Source organism: Saccopteryx bilineata, chromosome 4 (genome assembly GCF_036850765.1).
Source record: "Saccopteryx bilineata isolate mSacBil1 chromosome 4, mSacBil1_pri_phased_curated, whole genome shotgun sequence".
Taxonomy (NCBI): domain Eukaryota; kingdom Metazoa; phylum Chordata; class Mammalia; order Chiroptera; family Emballonuridae; genus Saccopteryx; species Saccopteryx bilineata.
In genome coordinates this window covers 217,860,399-217,879,913 of record NC_089493.1, presented here as the reverse complement: position 1 = coordinate 217,879,913, position 19,515 = coordinate 217,860,399, and the positions used below count along the sequence as shown (strand labels likewise).

Below are 19,515 nucleotides of genomic sequence, written 5' to 3'. Positions count from 1 at the left end.
TTTGTTTTTAACTACAAGGAGATATCTATTAGATTCCTTAGAATTAAGAGTTATTTTCCAAGAATTTTTGGTCTCCAAACCATAAAGCCTCACGTGAAAAAATACCAGTTATGGGAAAAGAGGGAAAATTTCTCCATTGAGAAATTTCATAAAATATGTTTTCTAAACAACCTATATCTGTTAGATGAGTATCTTGGTGATTTACAAGGGCATATTCAAATGTTTTATATCAACACACACACAAATGCAACTTCTTAAAAATCAGTTACTAAATGAAAAAATTATATTAAGAAATAAAGCCCTGGAGAATACAATAAGCAATTTACAAAAATCATTCAGAGATTTAAGCAGAAAAATCTTCATGTTACAGCAGACAAGAAGATACAAAATAGCTTAGTCATACTCTTCCTGATTAGTGTGAGGAAGATGTGTTTAATCAAATTGTAACAGAATGTAGAGAAATTGCTAGAGGTTGATGCTGGCTGGAGAGCCCTAAGGAACTTAAATGCACCGTCTCAGCTTCTCTGGAAACTCACATCACTTCAGTTTGTGAAAACCTTTAGCCAGAACAACACAGTTTCTCTGTCCCTCTCATCCATATTTGTGAAGCAAACTGTTATTCTACTTAAAAATCAAGTGAAAAATGATACCTTAATCTCTCCTAAACTGCCCTTGACTCTTCTGACAAAGAAAGTAATGATCAGGGGCCCTTTCAGAGCTGACGGCTCGATATAGGTCTTCACAGGTAAAGATTCAGGAGCAAACTGAACCACTCCATTGGGATCACCAAACTTCTGTATCTAAAAATAGAAACAGAGAGCAGAGTGAATAACACATACAACCATGGATGAAAATAAAGTATCCAACACAGATAGCAGAAGAAAATGGAAGAAACATAGAAATAATACTTTATCTACCTAGGTGATTTTTAAAAACCTTCTTTATGCCTGACCGCTTGTAGTGCAATGGACAGACAGACCTCAGCCCTGAGCACGGAGGTTGTCGGTTTGAAACCTGAGGTCACCAGTTCAAAACCCAAGGTCACTGGACACAGCTCAATGCCAGGGTCGCCAGCTCACCTGGTCACTTCCTGGTCAAGGCATGTATAAAAAGCAATCAATGGGCACACAATTTAAGTGGAGCAACCAGTTGATTCTTTCTCTCTCTCCCTTTCTCCTTTCCTCTACCCCCCTCCCCAAAAAAAATCTTCTTTATTACACTATTACCTAAAACAAGTAAGTTCTTATTACCCAGGGACAACGGGAATACGTATCCAGAAACTATAGTTTGCGGAATTTCAAAAGGATAGAACTTGGATGCCTCGATCTAGGTTCGTTTCCCTTGAGTTTGTTGGAGTTCACCAGTTACTTCTTGCTAGGTTCTTTCTATTGGTTATAATACAATGTGAAGAGAGGGAAAGGCCCCAGGATGCTTAGTTTTATGTGTCAATTTTTAGATCATGGTGCCTAATTCTTTGGTCAAACACTAGTCTAGATGTTGCTGTGAAAGTATTTTGTAGATGTGATAAATATTTACAATCAGTTGACTTTAAGTAAAGGAGGTTATCCTCAATAATAGTGTGAAATAGTTCTCTGCCAAGACTGTCAACCTTTTTACCCCCAAAATTTCAATATAAGAAACCTAGAGAGGCTGGTGAGCTTGTTGGTTTCTTCAACCAATCAATCAATCCCTTCCCCACCGTTTCCTCCTTCTCTTTCTACTTCTCTGGAGAAATATGACTGATACTGACCCAAAACAAAAGTTATCTTTCAAATTTAAAAGATATACATTTCTCTACATTGTGAAAACAGCCTTGGTCCAAGCACTTTCTGCCCCGACAGACTGGGTGGTTCATATCAAATACACTGAATTCAAATCTAATCCAACACTAATTAATCAAGTACTATTCTTCCTTCACACAATCTGACTTGTAACTAGTTAATTTTTATGTACTTTGATGGCAAAGCTATCCAGTGTTTGGGATGATATCACAACTACCTCTTCTCTAAAAGTGGCAAATATTCCCACAACCCCAAATTTTCTTAGAATGTAAAATAAGTATTTCTCACTATATTAAAGCCTTCTTAGAAATAATACCAATAATCAGGCTATGTAAGAAACTAATATAACAACCACAGCTATTATTATGACTTCATTTGGTTTTATGTAACTTCTAACTCATCATAGGCCTGTCCCAACAAAGGTAAACGCATTTTCTGATAGCTCTATTAAAAATGTTGTGGGTAAGACCAGGTCAGACTTACTGTTAAAGTAACATTTTTAGCTCTAGAGTCCAATTCTGCTTCTCCTTTCACAAGCTCAAGTTTAACAATGTAAGTCTCTTCCACTTCAGTTTCTTCATGCGGACATACTGTTAGAACTATGGTTCTCACTCCACCTTCTCCCTCTCCAAAATAGAAGGAGCCGCTCGCTGGGCCGGCCAAGTCTCCGTTCTGTGGTGGCAAGGCTTCCTGGGAATTTGGTCCTAGTATCTCCCAGTTCACCTGCGGGGTATTTGTTGATTTTTTTTTTAATAGAGATGATCAGTTTTAAACCAAGAATTATTTTGAAGAATATGTAGTGTTAGAAAAAAAATACACACATATATAAAAATTATTCTAGAGTACTTCCAACAAATTGTTATCAACTCAGTTTTTTAAACCATGATATTTGCAAATATAAACTGCATAACTATAGAGTATCACTGTTTATAAATAACAATGTCTAATAAGGAAAGAGAAATCTGATTACCTGGTCATTTTTCATTAGTACAGGTTATCAAAAATATAAAAGTATGAATTCAAAAATATATATTAGAATAATATAAAAATGGTTTAAATACATGAATATAACACTGTCTTGCTGTGTGCACAGGTTCTGTCAATCAAAACCTACTTGAATAATAAAACCATGTAAAAATCTGCTGGGTGTGCAACCTCTTCTAAATATACATAAATTCCTAGTATAGAATGAACAGAAAAATTCATAACTTGTTATAAGAAACAAAGTTTTTATATTTTAAAGTTTCCAAAATTTAAATTGTATTATTTTCAATATCCATGAATTCAGGAAAGAAAACTGGGCACTTTCCTTCTTTTATCTTTGATCAGCATTGTACACAGTTGATCACCTCCTTTTTCTTACAACATGGCACCCTGTCTCTCTTGCCTTAGAGATTCTCACATGATGCAGACCTTCCTCCTTTCCTCCCCTTTCCTTCACAGTCTGCTCTGCTAGCTTTCCTTCCTCAGGTCCCGAAATGCCAGGAGCCTGGGGCTCAGGTCTGTATCCTTCATATCTCTTTCCCTCCTCCTTAGGCCTCATAGTTGCCGATGTCTGTATTTGTGCCAAGAACTTCTCTGTGTGCAGCCCTAACTGCACCCCACAACCTGCACACGCGAGTCCCCTGCCTACCTGCCCCTCCACCGGCATGTCTCCTAGCTATCTCAACTGAACATGGCCAAAACGGAACCTTGATCCCTCCCCCCAAAACTTCTGCATTTCAGTAAGCAGCACAATATAATCAGTTGCTAAAAGTAACAGTCTAGCAATTCTCCTTGATTCTTCTCCTTTCCTCAGCCTCCACTAGCTCACTGAATTTTTCTCCCAAAATATACTCAATGCCTATTCACTTCTTAGCATCTCCATCTTGACCCTTGTCTGATCTGATGGCCTCGTCCTGGGCATAGAGGGCAATAGCCTCCTAACTGCCCATCCTGCTTCTAATCTGGCTTCTTCAAAATCCATTTTCCTCACAACTGTCCTAAGTGAGCTGTTTAAAATGACAACCCAGTGACACTGACATTAATACCCTACTTAAAACTGTCTAAGGGGATCCTATTTGCACGTGGCATAAAACCTTTAACCTGTTTCAGAAGGTTCTCTGTGATCAAGCACCTCCTGAGCCCACTGGTCTGCCCTGTGCTGCGATCCCAGCACCGCCAGGCCCCCCACGACATGGACCTCTCCAGACCCCAAGCGTGCCAGGCTTGTAGATCTGCACTGGCTTTCTCTCCCCCCAAACACTCATCCTCTCACAGTGACATGACAACCTGTTCCTCATCATCCAGCTTTCAGGTTCAATACTGCATCCTTACCATCCAATCTAGAGTAGCCAGCAGGTCACTTGGAATTGTGTCTCTCAATTTATATGCCTGCAAAGCACTATTTGTTATCAGATCATCTTCCTTTTATTTATTTGTTTATTGTTCTAAAGCTTTATGTGATCAGAAAAAAGGTCTTGTTCACCAGTGTGTTCTCAGTGTCCACAACAAGGTCTGACACATGGAAAGTACCCAACCAACACTTGCTGAATTTATGCATTCTACCAGGATCCATCATTTAATTTCTAACTTGCTCTCAAGAGTTCCCTGAGGGTGGCTGTATGTGAGGACAGCTGTATGCTTCCTATATTTTTATTTGCTTCGCAGAACTTGGAAGCTACGTTATACTTACTAGGTAATTAATTAGTATTATTGATTACAAATAAATAAATGAATGTATTTGTGAATAAGAAAATCCAACACCAAACTAAACCATCAAAAATTATTTTTAAAGCCATGGGAATAATAACTCTACCTGAATCTCTCCTAAGAGTCCTCCAGTCCTTTCCAGCACCAAAGATAAAATCATTGTAGCATTGGGATTAGGAAGAGAGATCCTGCTTTCATTGAGAAATCGTACAACACCAAAGGGAGAGTCACTCTTGGCGATCGTGATTCTGCTCACTAGGTGGCGCCCAAGGACCGCTCCACCAGTAGCTCCAACGAGCAGAATTTCAATAGGCTCCGCATATTCACTGCATAGGAAGAAGGAGCAATTCTGTGAATCCAAATACATTAAAATGCTTCTAAAATCGAAATAGCTAGTCATTTTCCTAACTGGTCCTACATATTCAAGGCACAGTAGTCACATACCAAGTGGGAAAAAGGTGCTCAGCTAAAGGCATAAATGATTAATATTATACAATCTGGACTGGTTAATACTTTCTTCTCTTTTTAATTGCTTAATATATTGAAGAAGTGAATTGAAGAATGTTTCTACATTCTTACTGGGCTTTTCAAATCTAAAAATAATACAAATTATTATTCCTGTTTTTGAAAAAAGTAACTTACACAATCACAACGGTCTCTGAGCACCTTTTCCCTACCCCAGTGCATCCCCTGTGCAAACATTTGTCTCTTTCCTCTCAGTGGTCACATGGATAATCTAAAATTTTAGTAGCAGTGCAAAACAGTAAGGACTAGAACACAATATTCATGTTTTATGTATATCCATATGACGACAGTCCCCATTATCTGTAGTTTTGCTCTATGCGGTTTCAGTTATCTCCACTCGTGTGGTCTGAAAATACTAAATGAAAAATTCTGGAAATAGCAATTCATAAGTTTTAAATTTCATGCTGCTCTAAGCAGCATGGCAAAATTTTCCACTGACTGCTCCATCCCAACCAGGACCACGAACCAACCTTTTGTCCAGTGTATGTACACGCTACCCACCATTCGTCACTTAGTAGTTACCTGGGTTATCAGATTGACTATCTCAGTATCACAGTGTGTGGTTCAAGTACCTCTTACAGTAGCTACACACTGTGTCACAGTGCCTGTGCTCTCCACACACTTCGTCTCAGCGCCTCGTCACATAGGCATCTATCTCTCATCATTGTAAGAGGAAAGTAGTGTACAATGAAGATATTTTTACAGTATATTGTTATAATTGTCTATTTTATCATTAGTTATTGTTGTTAATCTCTTACCCTGACAAATTTATAAATTAAACTTTATCATAGGTACATATAGGAAAAAAAGTAGTATACATAGGGTTCCATACCATCTGCAGTTCCAGGCATCCACAGAGGGTCTTGGAATATAACCCTGCTGATGAGGGGCTGCTGCCTTTCTGGTATTGCTAAACAGTTTACCTTTCATCGTCATCGATGATGGAGACGTTTATAAAACTTAGGTTCTGCCCGTGCTGGAATGTGACTGAATCCCCATGCAGTACGTAATCGATGCCACCAGGAACCGCCGAGGAACTCTGAGAGATGAAAGCGGCCATCACACGGCCATATGTGCCTCGCAGCCTCACCACTGGGATCCTGATGGTCCCGACATCCTCCTCCACTGTAACAGGCATTTGCAATTAATGGGTATGCCAGACAAAGCAACTACCTTTTATAGGATTCAAATTAAGCATGACAATTAAATATAATGGTACAATGCAAGCACTTGATTTGTCCATAGTTCATTTATCACTTTTATAAAATGATTGGTGGGCTCTGGCAGGTTGGCTCAGTGGTAGAGCATCAGCCTGGCATGTGGATGTCCCGGGTTCGACTCCCAGTAAGGGGACACAGGAGAACTGCCCATCTGCTTCTTCACCACCCCCCCTTGCTTCTCTCTCTCCCTCTCTCTCTCTCACTTCCCCTCCTGCAACCATGGATCAATTGAAGCGAGTTGGTCTGAGGTGCTGAGGATGGATCCATGGCCTCTGCCTCAAGTGCTAAGAAGAGCTTGGTTGCTGAGCAATGGAGCAATGCCCCAGATGGGCAGAACATTGCCCCCTACTGGGCTTGCAGGGTGGATTCCATTTGGGGTGCATATAGGAGTCTATCTCTCTGCCTTCCCATCACTCAACAAATTTTAAAAAAATGATTGGATAAAATTACATAATTTTTTAATGAGGAATACGCAGTTTGTCACAAGTTCAAAGTTAGAGTGAACAATGCAAGTTAGAATTTAAATCACCTATGTAATCATCAGCATGTGCATGCTTCCTCTATGTGCCACGTACAAATGATGCTTTATTAAAAAGTATGATATTCACTGATTTCCAATCACAAAGAAAATTAAGAATTGCAAAGTTAAAAATACACTTACAAAAATGTTTGAAATACAAATATTTCAATAATCCTAAAGTTAAAACGTATTATTTCTAAATTGCCTTATTCTTAACCACTCAGGTTTTTGGCACCCATAATTAAGGTTCAAGATTGCCCAAAGGTAACACAAAATATATTTTTAAAATAAATTTATAAATAATAAAAGCATATACAGATACATAAGATGCATCTGTACGTGTGTATATATACTGCTCACAAAAATTAGGGAATATTTCAAAATGAATATAAAGTGATAACAAAAGAAGCATTTGTGGGTTTTTTTATTAAACAAGAACATCAGAAAAGCAAACAATAAGTCAAAAAAAGTTCAGTTATGCAAATGGGATGTAAAACCAACTCTTATCCCATTGGTGAAAAAGCACTGTACGAAAGGCTGAACGTCCGGGAGTATCTGCACGTTCCCGGATCCCTAAGTTCTGTGAGCAGTTTTCATATACATGAACACACACGTGCCTCAAACAGAAAAGTTACATGTGAGAATTCAAACTGTCTAGCTCAAATACTCTGTAATTCAAAGAGTGGTGGCTAATTTATAAATAAGGTTACTAAACCTACCTTCAAAAGCAGTATACTTTGGGTCAAATTCAATAATGCCCTCTGCATTATCATTTTTCATTATTACGATTCGGACAATGGAGATGTTTCCTATTTCAGGAGGCTGATCTACTTGAAGTCCATTTTCTTGGATGGTAAAGTCATACCCTCTTGCAAAGTCATAAAAAATAAAATAAAATGCATACATAATTTCTAGCATGAGCTGAATGGTCCTCTTAGCTCCCATAACTTAGTCCGCTTAAGCATTTTAATACTTTTTAAAATTCTCATTACAAAAATATTCTTTTTTTTCCTGAAAGGCTATTTGAAACATTACTGTGCTGCTCACAATGATCACTTCCTGCATGAAACCAAAACTAATATAAAGTTATTAAACTTCGGCAATGGGGAGATAATAAAACTATAAGGAAACTGAGGAGAAGCTGTTGTAAAATGGAACTCTGGGTGTAGGAATGCACTGCAGAATACATCCCACAGCGATGGACCAAAGTGGGAATGCAGATTAAACTGTAGTGTACTCGGGGAAACCAGAGGGCCCAGACATTTTCAGTGTGAGGTTGCAAGAGTTATGTCAAAGAAATAATGTTATGCCACTAAATATACCACTGAAGAAACTTCAAGCTAACCCTTCAACATTTAAGAAAGTATTTTAATATCTTAATAAATAAAATGATTACAATCTTAATAAAATGATTACAATCAATGCCTCTGCTCTTTGATACACATGGTACTTTACTTGTCTAATGGCATTTATGCAAAGGGAGTTTTCTTTTTTATGTATGTTAATATAACTCTCATTTAAAAAAAAAATTCTGAAGTTCAGAGCTTTATATCACTTTAAATACCCAAAGCCAAACAACAGGGCACTAAAACCATTTTTGTCCTTCCTGCAATTTGCAAACTCTATTTACCTAGAATTTTTATTACACCTAATTTCAAAAGGTTGAAAGCTGGTTAATAAGATTATATATAAGGCAAAACTAGAAACAAGGGAATTAACATATGAAATGGTAAGAGCGACTGTCATCAGCAGACTAAGATCGTAGATAAGCAGGATATTGTCCAGCAACTAGGAAAATGGGTTTGTAATACCTTCCTTTACAGATCAAAGGAAGACTCGAAATTTATCAGGAAGGAAAATCTTATTTCCCCCAAATTAAACTTAAGTAGAAATTGTTTTATTTAAAGGGTAGTATAGCTTAAACAGGCAGTGGCAGAGTGGATAGAGCATTGAACTAGGATGCTGATGACCCAGGTTCAAAACCCTGAGGTCACTGGCTTGAGCACGGGCTCACCAGCTTGAGCATGGGGTCACTGGCTTGAGCGTGGGATCATAGACATGATGCCATCGTTGCTGGCTTGAGCCCAAAGGTTGCTGGCTTGAAGCCCAAGGTCACTGGCTTGAGCCAAGGTCATTGGCTTGAGCAAGGGGTCATTCACTCTGCTGCAGCCCCCCCCGCCCAGTCAAGGCACATATGAGAAAGCAATCAGTAACAAGATGCTGCAACTAAGAACTGATGCTTCTCATTTCTCTCTCTTCTAGCCTGTCTCTCTTTCTTTCTCTCTCTCTCAAAATAAATAGCCTGACCAGGCAGTGGCGCAGTGGATGGAACTTCAGCCTGGACACAGAGGACTCAGGTTCAAAACTCCAAGGTTGCCGGCTTAAGTGTGGGCTCATCGGCTTGAGCGCGGGCTCACCAGCTTGAGCATGGGGTCGCTGGCTTGAGCATGGGATCACAGACGTGACCCATGGTCAATGGCTTGAGCACAAAGGTTACTGGCTTAAAGCTCAAGGTCACTCGGTCTACTGTAGCCCCCCCCCCCCCGTCAAGGCACATATGAGAAAGCAATCAATGAACAACTAAGGTGCTACAACAAAGAATTGATGCTTCTCATCTCTCTCCCTTCCTGTCTGCCTGTCCTTATCTGTCCCTCTGTCTGTCTCTGTCTCTCTCACTATATAAATAAATAAATAAATAAATAAATAAATAAATAAATAAATGTAGTACAGAAAAGGCAAATATTTTGGTTCCTACTATGTCATAACACTGATGTGATCGCACATTTTATTAGCTATTTTTACCAAATTTCACCTATTTAAGAAGTCAGTGACTAGCTTAAATATTAACACATTTAATATAAGTGCAAATTCATTCCCAGCACTGACACAGTATCATCTCTGGGAAATTTCAGGTCTGAGGTACAGGCAAGCCCACAACATTGGTTTTTCCACCTGGAATGATAAACACTCCACTTAAACCATTTAGTGAAGTATTTTACCTTCAAAAAGCTTGTAAAGCATGGCATTTATGTAACAAATACAAACACATTTTCAAGCACTAGAAAACTTCCTTTAGAACTTATATAAATGCACAAACATTATTGTAGTTGAAAGTTAGGCTGCTCAAGCCTGTGGGTAAATCAGCATGCTAGAGGGGCTTCCCACCGTGTTAATGAAGTCACTCCCACTAAATCAGAGAACGAGAGGGGCTCCACAGGCTTCACTCTGATCTTCCACGGGAACATGATGCACATTAATGACTGACCATCCTTGATTCCAATTTATTTTGCCCCCTCTACAACTGCTATTGGGCAAGCATCTACCTCATTCATGCAGGGAAAGGACAACCTTGATTCCAAGCATGGATCTCTGACTCCAGCCCCTCCACAGGTCAGGAGACAGACACAAGCGGACGCAAGCTCCCCCAGGCCCGCTGATTCTGACCCAGGGGATAGTTCCCACACTTCCTCACCAAATTCCTCCCGCCTGTACCATGCTCAGGTCTCTGGCTGCCCAGAGTGACTACACAACACGGAAGCAGATTCCTTCATCTTTCGAGGGGAAACTGTATTTTAGGACAATGCAGAGCTAACAGTCTTTGTCATAACTTCCTACCACACACTGTTCTAAAGTCACCTAATCTATGCAAGAGAAGGGAAAGAACTATTCTCCAGCTCTGTATTAATCCCTACACAACCTAGCACTCACTTTTCTTTCTTTCTGTTTTGTTTTCTTTTTCTACTTTTCTTTTTTACTTTACCTTCCGAGGAGTTCCACTTTTGTGATTACTAAAGAAAATTCCTCTGGGCCTTCAGGAAGGCTATCATCAAGTATTTCAATTTGCGTGCTTTTCACCATCTCCTGCGGCTCAAAGAGGAGCTCCCCCCGTGCAGGAACAAAATCCACGCCAGCCTCGGCTGTCCCACTCACGGTCTCGTACCACAGCCGCACAGGGCGGAAAGACCCACCCCAACGGATGACTGTGACGTTCACCTATGGTGAGAAGAGGTTTTTCATTGGATTTGAAAGATTAATCTATCAGGTAAGACTCAACTTTTATTGTCTCTAATTCTATTTACTGGGATTATGCTGAAATTACATATAAATTTATAAAGGTATACAAACAATATGTTACAATAACATTAGCAGCAAATTAATCAGTTTGTGAAAACTTTGGAATCAGAACAAAAAAACACATTTTAAAGAAAACTACAATATTAAAAGCAAAAATGGGCCTGGCTGGTTGGCTCAGCAGTAGAACGTCAGCCTAGTGTGCAGAAGTCCCGGGTTCAATTCCCAGTCAGGGCCCACAGGAGAAGTGCCCATCTGCTTCTCCACCTCTCCCCCTCTCCTTCCTCTCTGTCTCTCTCTTCCCCTCCCTCAGCCAAGGCTCCATTGGAGCAAAGATGGCCCGGGCACTGGGGATGGCTCTGTGGCCTCTGCCTCAGGCGCTAGAATAGCTCTGGCTGCAACAGAGCAATGCCCCAGATGGGCAGAGCATCGCCCCCTGGTGGGCGTGCCGGGTGGATCCCAGTTGGGCACATGTGGGAGTCTGTCTGCCCCCCACCCCTGCTTCTCACTTCAAAAAAATACAAGTAAATAAATAATAAATAGCAAAAATGAAATTTCAGATTTCAAGCATTTCACACTCTACCCTTTGTACTTCTTCTGACACTCGAAGCTGCTCCTGTGGGAAGGCGAAGCGACCATATGGAGAGTCACTGGCCACCACTGTGATATTGGCAGTGCTACTGGCTTCCCTCAGCACTCCCCCCTCACTGACCCCAGTGAGCTGGAACTCATAGAAACACTTTTCCTCAGGAATGTCATCATTCAGAGCCTACAGAAGGACAAAGAGGACCATTGGCGGTACAATCTATAATATTTAAAGAAAAATATCATAAAAGTAACAACAACAAATCTGGGAGATTAACCATCTCCCACTACACCACCCACCAACCATACACACACACACACACACACACACACACACACACACACACACAGCAAAGGGCAGGACAGAAGCCAGTAACATTAATACCTGGATCACTACAACCGCTGCAGACTGTCCTTCTCTCAGTGTCAGTTTTCCTGATGTTTCAGCAAATGTCCCCATGGATGGGGGGAATATCCTCCAGTACACTGTGACCTCCTCCCAAGCTGCTGGGCCACGGACAAGCCTGTAACACGCACATGTGTATTCAATGCATTTTCATTGAAGAAACTTTTCCTAGGTATTTGTCATGTCCGTCAACAATAAACAATTTCCATTTATTTTTGAAACATTAGATACACTTAAATAACCTTATCTATCAATTATAAACCAAAAGAAAGTCTTATAATTCGAAGAGAATAACAGTCAAAGGACTGAACTCAGATAAGTCTGCTTGACAAGAATGCTGGCAAAAGTCGGACACTTACAGTGGAAGGGTTAAAGGAATAAAAAAAAGTAATTGATAGATTTTTCACTTTATACACAAGGTACAAAATGTCAATAGACTAACAAAGTTCTGTAAAGAGGAAACACTTCTCACAGGCAATGCTAATGAAAAAACTATCAAAAAGGTAAAGTTTTAATTCAAATTCAGCTACTTCACTGTTAGTTGCTATCCCGCTCCTCATGAAAAGGTCTGCAATAAACAAAGTCGCTTCTGACCATCCCATAGTTATATAACAGGCCCTAAGTTTAGACCACATAGAATCATAAAATGCTTGATTTGGGTAATTTTCTAAGGAATGACTTGGTAACTAATACACACAAGCTCACAGAGTTGAAGTGAAGCTCTTATTTTACATGGTCAGTGACAGGTGGAGTCAAAGCATAGGTCTGATATCAACTCAATGTGCTTTCCACGGCACGGCTTCTGCAAATCACCCAAGAGAGTCAGAAAACTCCTCAAGATCTAATGTTAACATAGGTCAGAATATGTCTTCAATTTTTACCCAAACTGTGCTTTACCCTTCACAGAATGTTACTAACATATAAAATAACAATGCTTAAAGTATATGTATGTGTGGAGAACAACGCATTTAAAGAATAAAAATGCTAATTATTTACACAAAACCTCAAAACCCCTACCCAAGAAAAACGATGATGCCATTACCTGATGACAGCAGTCCCGTTATATTTTGTGGAGGGTTCCCCAATGAAGACATGCCTGGAGGATGGCGCTATCCCAACTTCTCCTGAAGCTCCCTTATCTCCTCGAATGATTATTGATGCACTACCTAAATTGAAGATGACATACATACAAGTAGCAAACCATGTATCCACTTAGTATATGCCTGTAATGTTCTAAGCGCTTTACATATACTAACCATATGAGTTAATCCTCCTGGTAATCATTTCAGTTAGAAACTAATATCATCCTAATTTTACCAATGAAGACAACTGAGCATATTGAGGCACTGAAGAGACTGAGCAAATAACTTGTGCAAGATCAACATTTTAATGAAAATGGGCAATAATTCCAATCGCATGATAAACAAGTAGTCTTCTACCATTTGCATCAATTCACTTCTATAGTAACTACTTTGCAACTCACTGTGATTGGCTGCATCTGGCTGCATCTATTAGCTATGTGACAAAGGCAAGAATTCTTGAAGTTACTTTTTTATTTTTAATTTTCTAACTATTATCTGCTTTTTAGCATTTATAAAAATGTGTGAAATAGTCCTACTGAAATAGACACAAAAATATATTAAGTAACTTGGTATTTATATTATAATTTAACAGTAACTTGAAGAAAATTCTTTCTAGAAGCACACTGATCCAAGGCACAAACAGTAATGCTCTACCATTTTTGAGAATGTCCTTGACCACAGAATTAAGCTTTTTTGGCTACAGACCCTTGCAGAGGACGGAGTCCTTAATGGAAAAAAAGGACAAGTAACTAAATTTTCATATCAAACTTGCTGGCCCATTGCTTGTAATACAATGAAACCATTTAGAACCATTAATCCTCCTCTCCATATTCAAGAAACAAACTTTAATATGGATCATAAGCAAGTAAGAAATATGATGTCTGTTTCTGAAATATCAAGCTTTCTACATAATTACTTTTCGATGAAAACAGGTATAGATTGGCTGGAATCGACATAATGATATGCAGTTTTAAAATAATATTTTATTATAGAAGTAACGTGATCAGGGCAAATATATCTAAAAAACATAGGCAACCAAAAAACACTATTAACATTCCCTGTAGATGACGTCAGAGTAATGGTGGTGTGAAAGATACTCCTGATCTCTCCCCTTGAAATTTCAACCAATTGAACAACTAAATGCAGTGAGGAAACCCCAGCTGGGCTGGCAGGCACTCCTGAAAGATCCCTGCCCCGAATGGACTAAAGGTGGGACGGGGTGAAAAGGGGGTCGGAAGACAAACACACACACTCATGGTGGGCTTTGAAAAGGAGAAGAGACGAACCTGGAGACACTGGGTTTTTTTTTTTCTCTTTTGGACTATGGGGAGGAGGGAAGCTTGGGCTCTCTGGATTTTGTCTGAGGGTACAGAGAAGGAACTCTGTTCCCCTCTATCCCCCTCTGAACTCTGTACAGAGAGGGAACTCAGAGTAACTGGGTCTCCTGCCGGGAGGAGCGGTGAGACAGAGGAGCAGAGGGGGAGATAAACCAAAGCAGCAGAGCGCAGGGTCCCAGCCAGTGTCCTGTGGTCTGCCTGCAGTCCGCACTCAGCAGAGACAGAGAAAGCTACAGTGTAGCCCCAGCCTCCCAGATCCCGCCTCCCTCACCTCACGGTACAGAGAGTGGCAGAGACAAACCCCACAGCTAGCTCTCCAGAGCCACTCTCTCCCCTGAAGAACAGAGTAGCTCCACGTCTGGTCCCCAGGTCTGTTCAGATGTGGATAGGAGTGCCCAGAAGCCTGAGATTGCCATTGCTAAAGCCGTAAAGCTGGAAAGCTGAAGCTGTAAAGCCAAAGCCATGAGCCAAAGCTGTAAAGCTCTCACAACACACCCCACCTACTAAAGCTACTACGGCCCTGGCTACATCATAGCGACAGCAACATCTCAGCAGACAGCCCAGGAACTTCCCAGAGCTAAAAACTGTAATACAGCAAAACCTACTGGAAGAAACCTCTCAAATCTGAAATTTATTTTTCCAGTTTTTTAAACACTTTTTTACTTCTATTTCTTTTTTTCTCTTGAATTTCATTTTCTTTACTTATTATATTTTATTCTTTATTTTGGTAGGTGTTTTTCATTTTTTTGTTTGCTTTTTATTTTTTTCCTGCAGTTTTTCTTCTTGTCATAATTTTTAAAATTTTATTTTTTTATTGTAATTTAATTTTATTTTTTATTTTTAGGTGTTTTTTTTTCTGTTACTGTTCTCAAATGCCATTCTCAAATGCCATTAAGAAGAAGAAATCCATCCCTGGCCGGTTGGCTCAGTGGCAGAGCGTCAGCCTGGCGTGCAGGAGTCCCAGGTTCGATTCCCAGCCAGGGCACCCAGGAGAAGCGCCCATCTGCTTCTCCACCCTTCCCCATCTCCTTCCTCTCTGTCTCTCTCTTCCCCTCCCACAGCCAAGACTCCACTAAAGCAAAGTTGGCCCAGTGCTGAGGATAGTTCTGTGGCATCTGCCTCAGGTGCTAGAATGGCTCTGGTTGCAACAGAGCGACGCCCCAAGATGGGCAGAGCATCACCCCCTGGTGGGCATGCCGGGTGGATCCCAGTCAGGCGCATGCGGGAGTCTGTCTGACTGTCTCCCTGTTTCCAACTTCGGAAAAATACAAAAGAAAAAGAAAAAGAAGAAATCCAATACCATGGCTACACAAGACAGAGACGTAGTTCAGAAAGAAAGTGAAATATCTCAAGAAAAAAATCTCAATCACATGAAAACCTTGGAGTTAAACAATAAAGAATTCAAAATTGAAGTTCTGAAAATACTCAATGAGATGTGAGAGGACACCAAGAGGCAACATAATGAGCTCAGAAAACAAATTAATTATAAAAAGTATTTCACCTAGGAGATTGAAACTGTAAAAGCAGAGATGAAAAAAAAAAAAGCAGAGATGAAAAACTCAATACATTAATTGAAGACTAAGGTAACAAGTTTAGCTAATAGAACAAGCCAGATAGAGGAAAGAATCAGTGACATTGAAGACAGGCAACTAGAGATGCTACATAGAGAAGAGCAGAGAGACTCACGAATTTAAAAAACTAGAGAGCTCCACGAGAACTGTCAGACTCCATCAGAAAGAGCAGTATAAAATAATGGGTGTATCAGAAGAAGAGAGGGAGAAGGGAATGGAGAGCCTATTCGAACAAATAATTGATGAGAACTTCCCAAGCCTCTGGAAAAGGTTAGAGCCTCAAATCCAAGAAGCAAACAGAACGCCAAGTTATTGCAACCCAAACAGACCTACTCTAAGCCACACTGTAATCAAATCAAATTGTCAAAAATCAATGACAAAGAAATAATCCTCAAGACAGCTAGGGAAAAGAAGAACATAACATATACAGGAAAGCCCATCAGGGTATCATCAGACTTCTCAGCAGAAACTATACAAGCTAGAAGAGAGTGGACCCAATATTCAAAATACTAAAAGAGAGGAATTACCAGCCAAGAATACTATATCCATCAAAACTATCCTTCAAATATGAAGAAGAAATAAAAACTTTTATAGACATACAGAAGCTGAAGGAATTTATCACCAGAAAACACCCACTGTAGAATAACGTCCTCAAGGGGTTTATTCGACCAGATACAAAGAACAAAACAAACTACAACAAGGTCACAATAAAAAATAAGAATAATCTGTGACTACAATAACATAAAAGGGGAGAGAATAAAGATCTGCAGTGGCAAAGGAGGATGAAGTGCAGAAGCACTCATATGACAAAGGACTCTTGTACATATGAACATTTTTCTTTTAATAACCTAATGGTAACCACCCACAAAAACAGCCACTACTGAACACACAGCTTATAAAAAGAAGAAACATGGGAAAGAAGTATGGAAAACCACTAAACAAACATAACTGACACAATAATCAAAACAGCATGATACTGGCAGAAAAGCAGACATACAGACCAAAGAAGAGGGCCTAGAAAAAAAACAACATACGTATGGACAAATCATCTTCGACAAGGTAGCCAAAAGCACACAATGGAGAAAAGAAAGCCTCTTCAATAAATGGTGCTGGGAAAATTGAAAAGTCGCATGCAAAAGAATGAAACTTGACTATAGTTTGTCCTCCTGCACAAAAATTAATTCAAAATGGATCAAAGACCTAAATATAAGATCCAAAACAATAAATTACATAAGAGAAATCATAGGTACTAAACTTGTAGACTTTGGCCATAGAGAACAATTTATGAATTTGACTGCAAAGGCAAAGGAAGTAAAGGTAAAAATAAATGAAAGAGGCTATACCAATCTAAAAAGCTTCTGCACAGCAAAAGAAACTGACAACAAACAGGCAGCCAACTAAATGGGAGAAAATATTTGCAAACAAGAGCTCTGATATAGAATTAATATCCAAAATATATGAAGAATTCACAAAGCTCAGCAACAAACAAGCAAACAATCCAATTTAAAAATGGGGAGAGGCCTGCCTGACCTGTGGTGGTGCAGTGGATAAAGCGTCAACCTGGAGCCCTGGCCGGTTGGCTCAGCAGTAGAGCGTCAGCCTGGCATACGGGGGACCCAGGTTCGATTCCCGGCCAGGACACATAGGAGAAGCGCCCATTTGCTTCTCCACCCCTTCTCCTTCCTCTCTGTCTCTCTCTTCCCCTCCCGCAGCCAAGGCTCCATTGGAGCAAAGATGGCCCGGGTGCTGGGGATGGCTCCTTGGCCTCTGCCCCAGGCGCTAGAGTGGCTCTGGTCGCAGCAGAGCGATGTCCTGGAGGGGCAGAGCTTTGCCCCCTGGTGGGCAGAGCGTCGCCCCTGGTGGGCGTGCCGGGTGGATCCCGGTCAGGCACATGCGGGAGTCTGTCTGTCTCTCCCCGTTTCCAGCTTCAGAAAAATACAAAAAAAAAAAACAAACCATCAACCTGGAAATGCTGAGGTCGCCGGTTCGAAACCCTGGTTTGCCTGGTCAAGGCACATATGGGAGTTGATGCTTCCAGCTCCTCCTCCCTTCTATCTCTCTGTCTCTCTCTCCTCTCTCTGTCTCTGTCTCTGTCTCTCTCTCTCCTCTCTAAAAATGAATGAAATAAAAAATTAAAAAATTAAAAATGGGGAGAGGCCTGACCAGCAGGTGTTGCAGTGGACAGAGCATTGTACTGAGGCACAGGGTACCCAAGTTTGAAACCCCGAGGTCGCCAGCTTGAGAGTGGGCTCATCTGGCTTGAGCACGGGCTCACCAGCTTGAGCGTGGGTTCACTGGCTTAAGTGCGAGGTCACTGGCTTGAACTCAAAGTTCGCTGGCTTGAGCAAGAGGTCCCTTGCTCTGCTATGGCCCCCTGGTCAAGGCACATATGAGAAAGCAATTAATGAAAAATAAAAGTGCCATGGCAAAGAATTTATGCTTTTTATCTCTCTCCCTTCCTGTCTGTCCCTCTCTCTGTCTCTCTCTGTCTCTGTCATGGAAAAAAGTAAAATGAGGAGAGGGTCTGAACAGATACTTCTCCCAAGAGGACATACCAAAGGCCAATAGATGTATGAAAAGATGCTCATCTTCATCAGCTATTAGAGAGATGCAAATCAAAACTACAATGAAATACTACCTCACGCCTGTTAAATTGGCGAGTTTCAATAAGACAAGTAATAACAAGTGTTGGAGAGGCTGTGGAGAGATAGGAACCCTCATTCACTGCTGGTGGAAATGCGTATTAGTATAACCATTATGGAAGAAAATATGGTGGTTCCTCAAAAATTAAGAATAGAACTACCATATGACCCAGCAATCCTTCTACTGGGTATCTACCCCCATAACTCAAAAACACTGGTACATAAAGACACATACAGTCCCATGTTCATCACGGCATTATTCACAGTGGCCAAGACATGGAAACAACTGAAGTGTCCCTATATAGAGGATTGGATAAAGAAGGTATGGTACATAAATACAATGGGATACTACTCAGCCATAAGAAATGATGACATTGGATCATTTACAACAACATGGATGGACCTTGAGAACATTATACCGAGTGAAATAAGTAAATCAGAAAAAAACTAAGAACTGTATGATTTCACACATAGATGGGATATAAAACTTGAGACTCATGGACATGAATAAAAGTAAAGTGGTTCCAAGGGGGAAGAGTATGTGGGGGAGGGGGATAGAGGAGGGGGTGGAGGGAAAATATTAAGAGGGACAAATATAAAGTGACAGAAAATAATCTGACTTTGGGTGATGGGTATACAACATAATCAACAGTTAAACGCTATAGAAATGTTTACTTGAAACTTATGTACTCTTATTGATCAATGTCCCAGTGTTAATTTTCTAAATAAAATTTAAAATTTTTAAACAATTCCATGTAAATAATTTCAAACATATTTATGATCTGCACATGAGAAATATGAAATTACAATGAACATGTTTTGAAGCCTGCTTTATTAACATAACAATTATACATGTAATTAAGTGCTCTTAATTTTTATACTACATGTGCTCTTAATTTTTAATGTAATTAAGGCCTTTTGTGAATTCTTTTGAATAGTTGTGTAATATTCTGTGATATTTAACCAGTCTCCATTGGTTAAATGGATCATTTAGGAAGCTCCTGTATTTTATTTTATAAACACTGCAAAAATAACTTTATTTTATTTTATTTTTTTCTCTTCATTTTTCTGAAGCTGGAAACAG

At 40.0% G+C, this 19,515-nt stretch overlaps 1 protein-coding gene across 1 annotated transcript in view; it reads right to left on the bottom strand.

Annotated features, from left to right (window-relative positions):
• ADGRV1 (adhesion G protein-coupled receptor V1) overlaps nucleotides 1-19,515 on the bottom strand; it is a 729,252-nt gene that overhangs the window by 471,131 nt on the left and 238,606 nt on the right. Inside the window, exons 61-69 of the mRNA XM_066273806.1 lie at nucleotides 12,842-12,965; nucleotides 11,779-11,917; nucleotides 11,392-11,577; nucleotides 10,498-10,730; nucleotides 7,457-7,605; nucleotides 5,921-6,122; nucleotides 4,579-4,798; nucleotides 2,265-2,504; nucleotides 651-800 (exon numbers count right to left, since the gene is read on the bottom strand). Of these exons, the coding sequence (XP_066129903.1) occupies nucleotides 651-800; nucleotides 2,265-2,504; nucleotides 4,579-4,798; nucleotides 5,921-6,122; nucleotides 7,457-7,605; nucleotides 10,498-10,730; nucleotides 11,392-11,577; nucleotides 11,779-11,917; nucleotides 12,842-12,965 (1,643 nt within the window). The remainder of the gene's footprint in view (nucleotides 1-650; nucleotides 801-2,264; nucleotides 2,505-4,578; nucleotides 4,799-5,920; nucleotides 6,123-7,456; nucleotides 7,606-10,497; nucleotides 10,731-11,391; nucleotides 11,578-11,778; nucleotides 11,918-12,841; nucleotides 12,966-19,515) is intronic.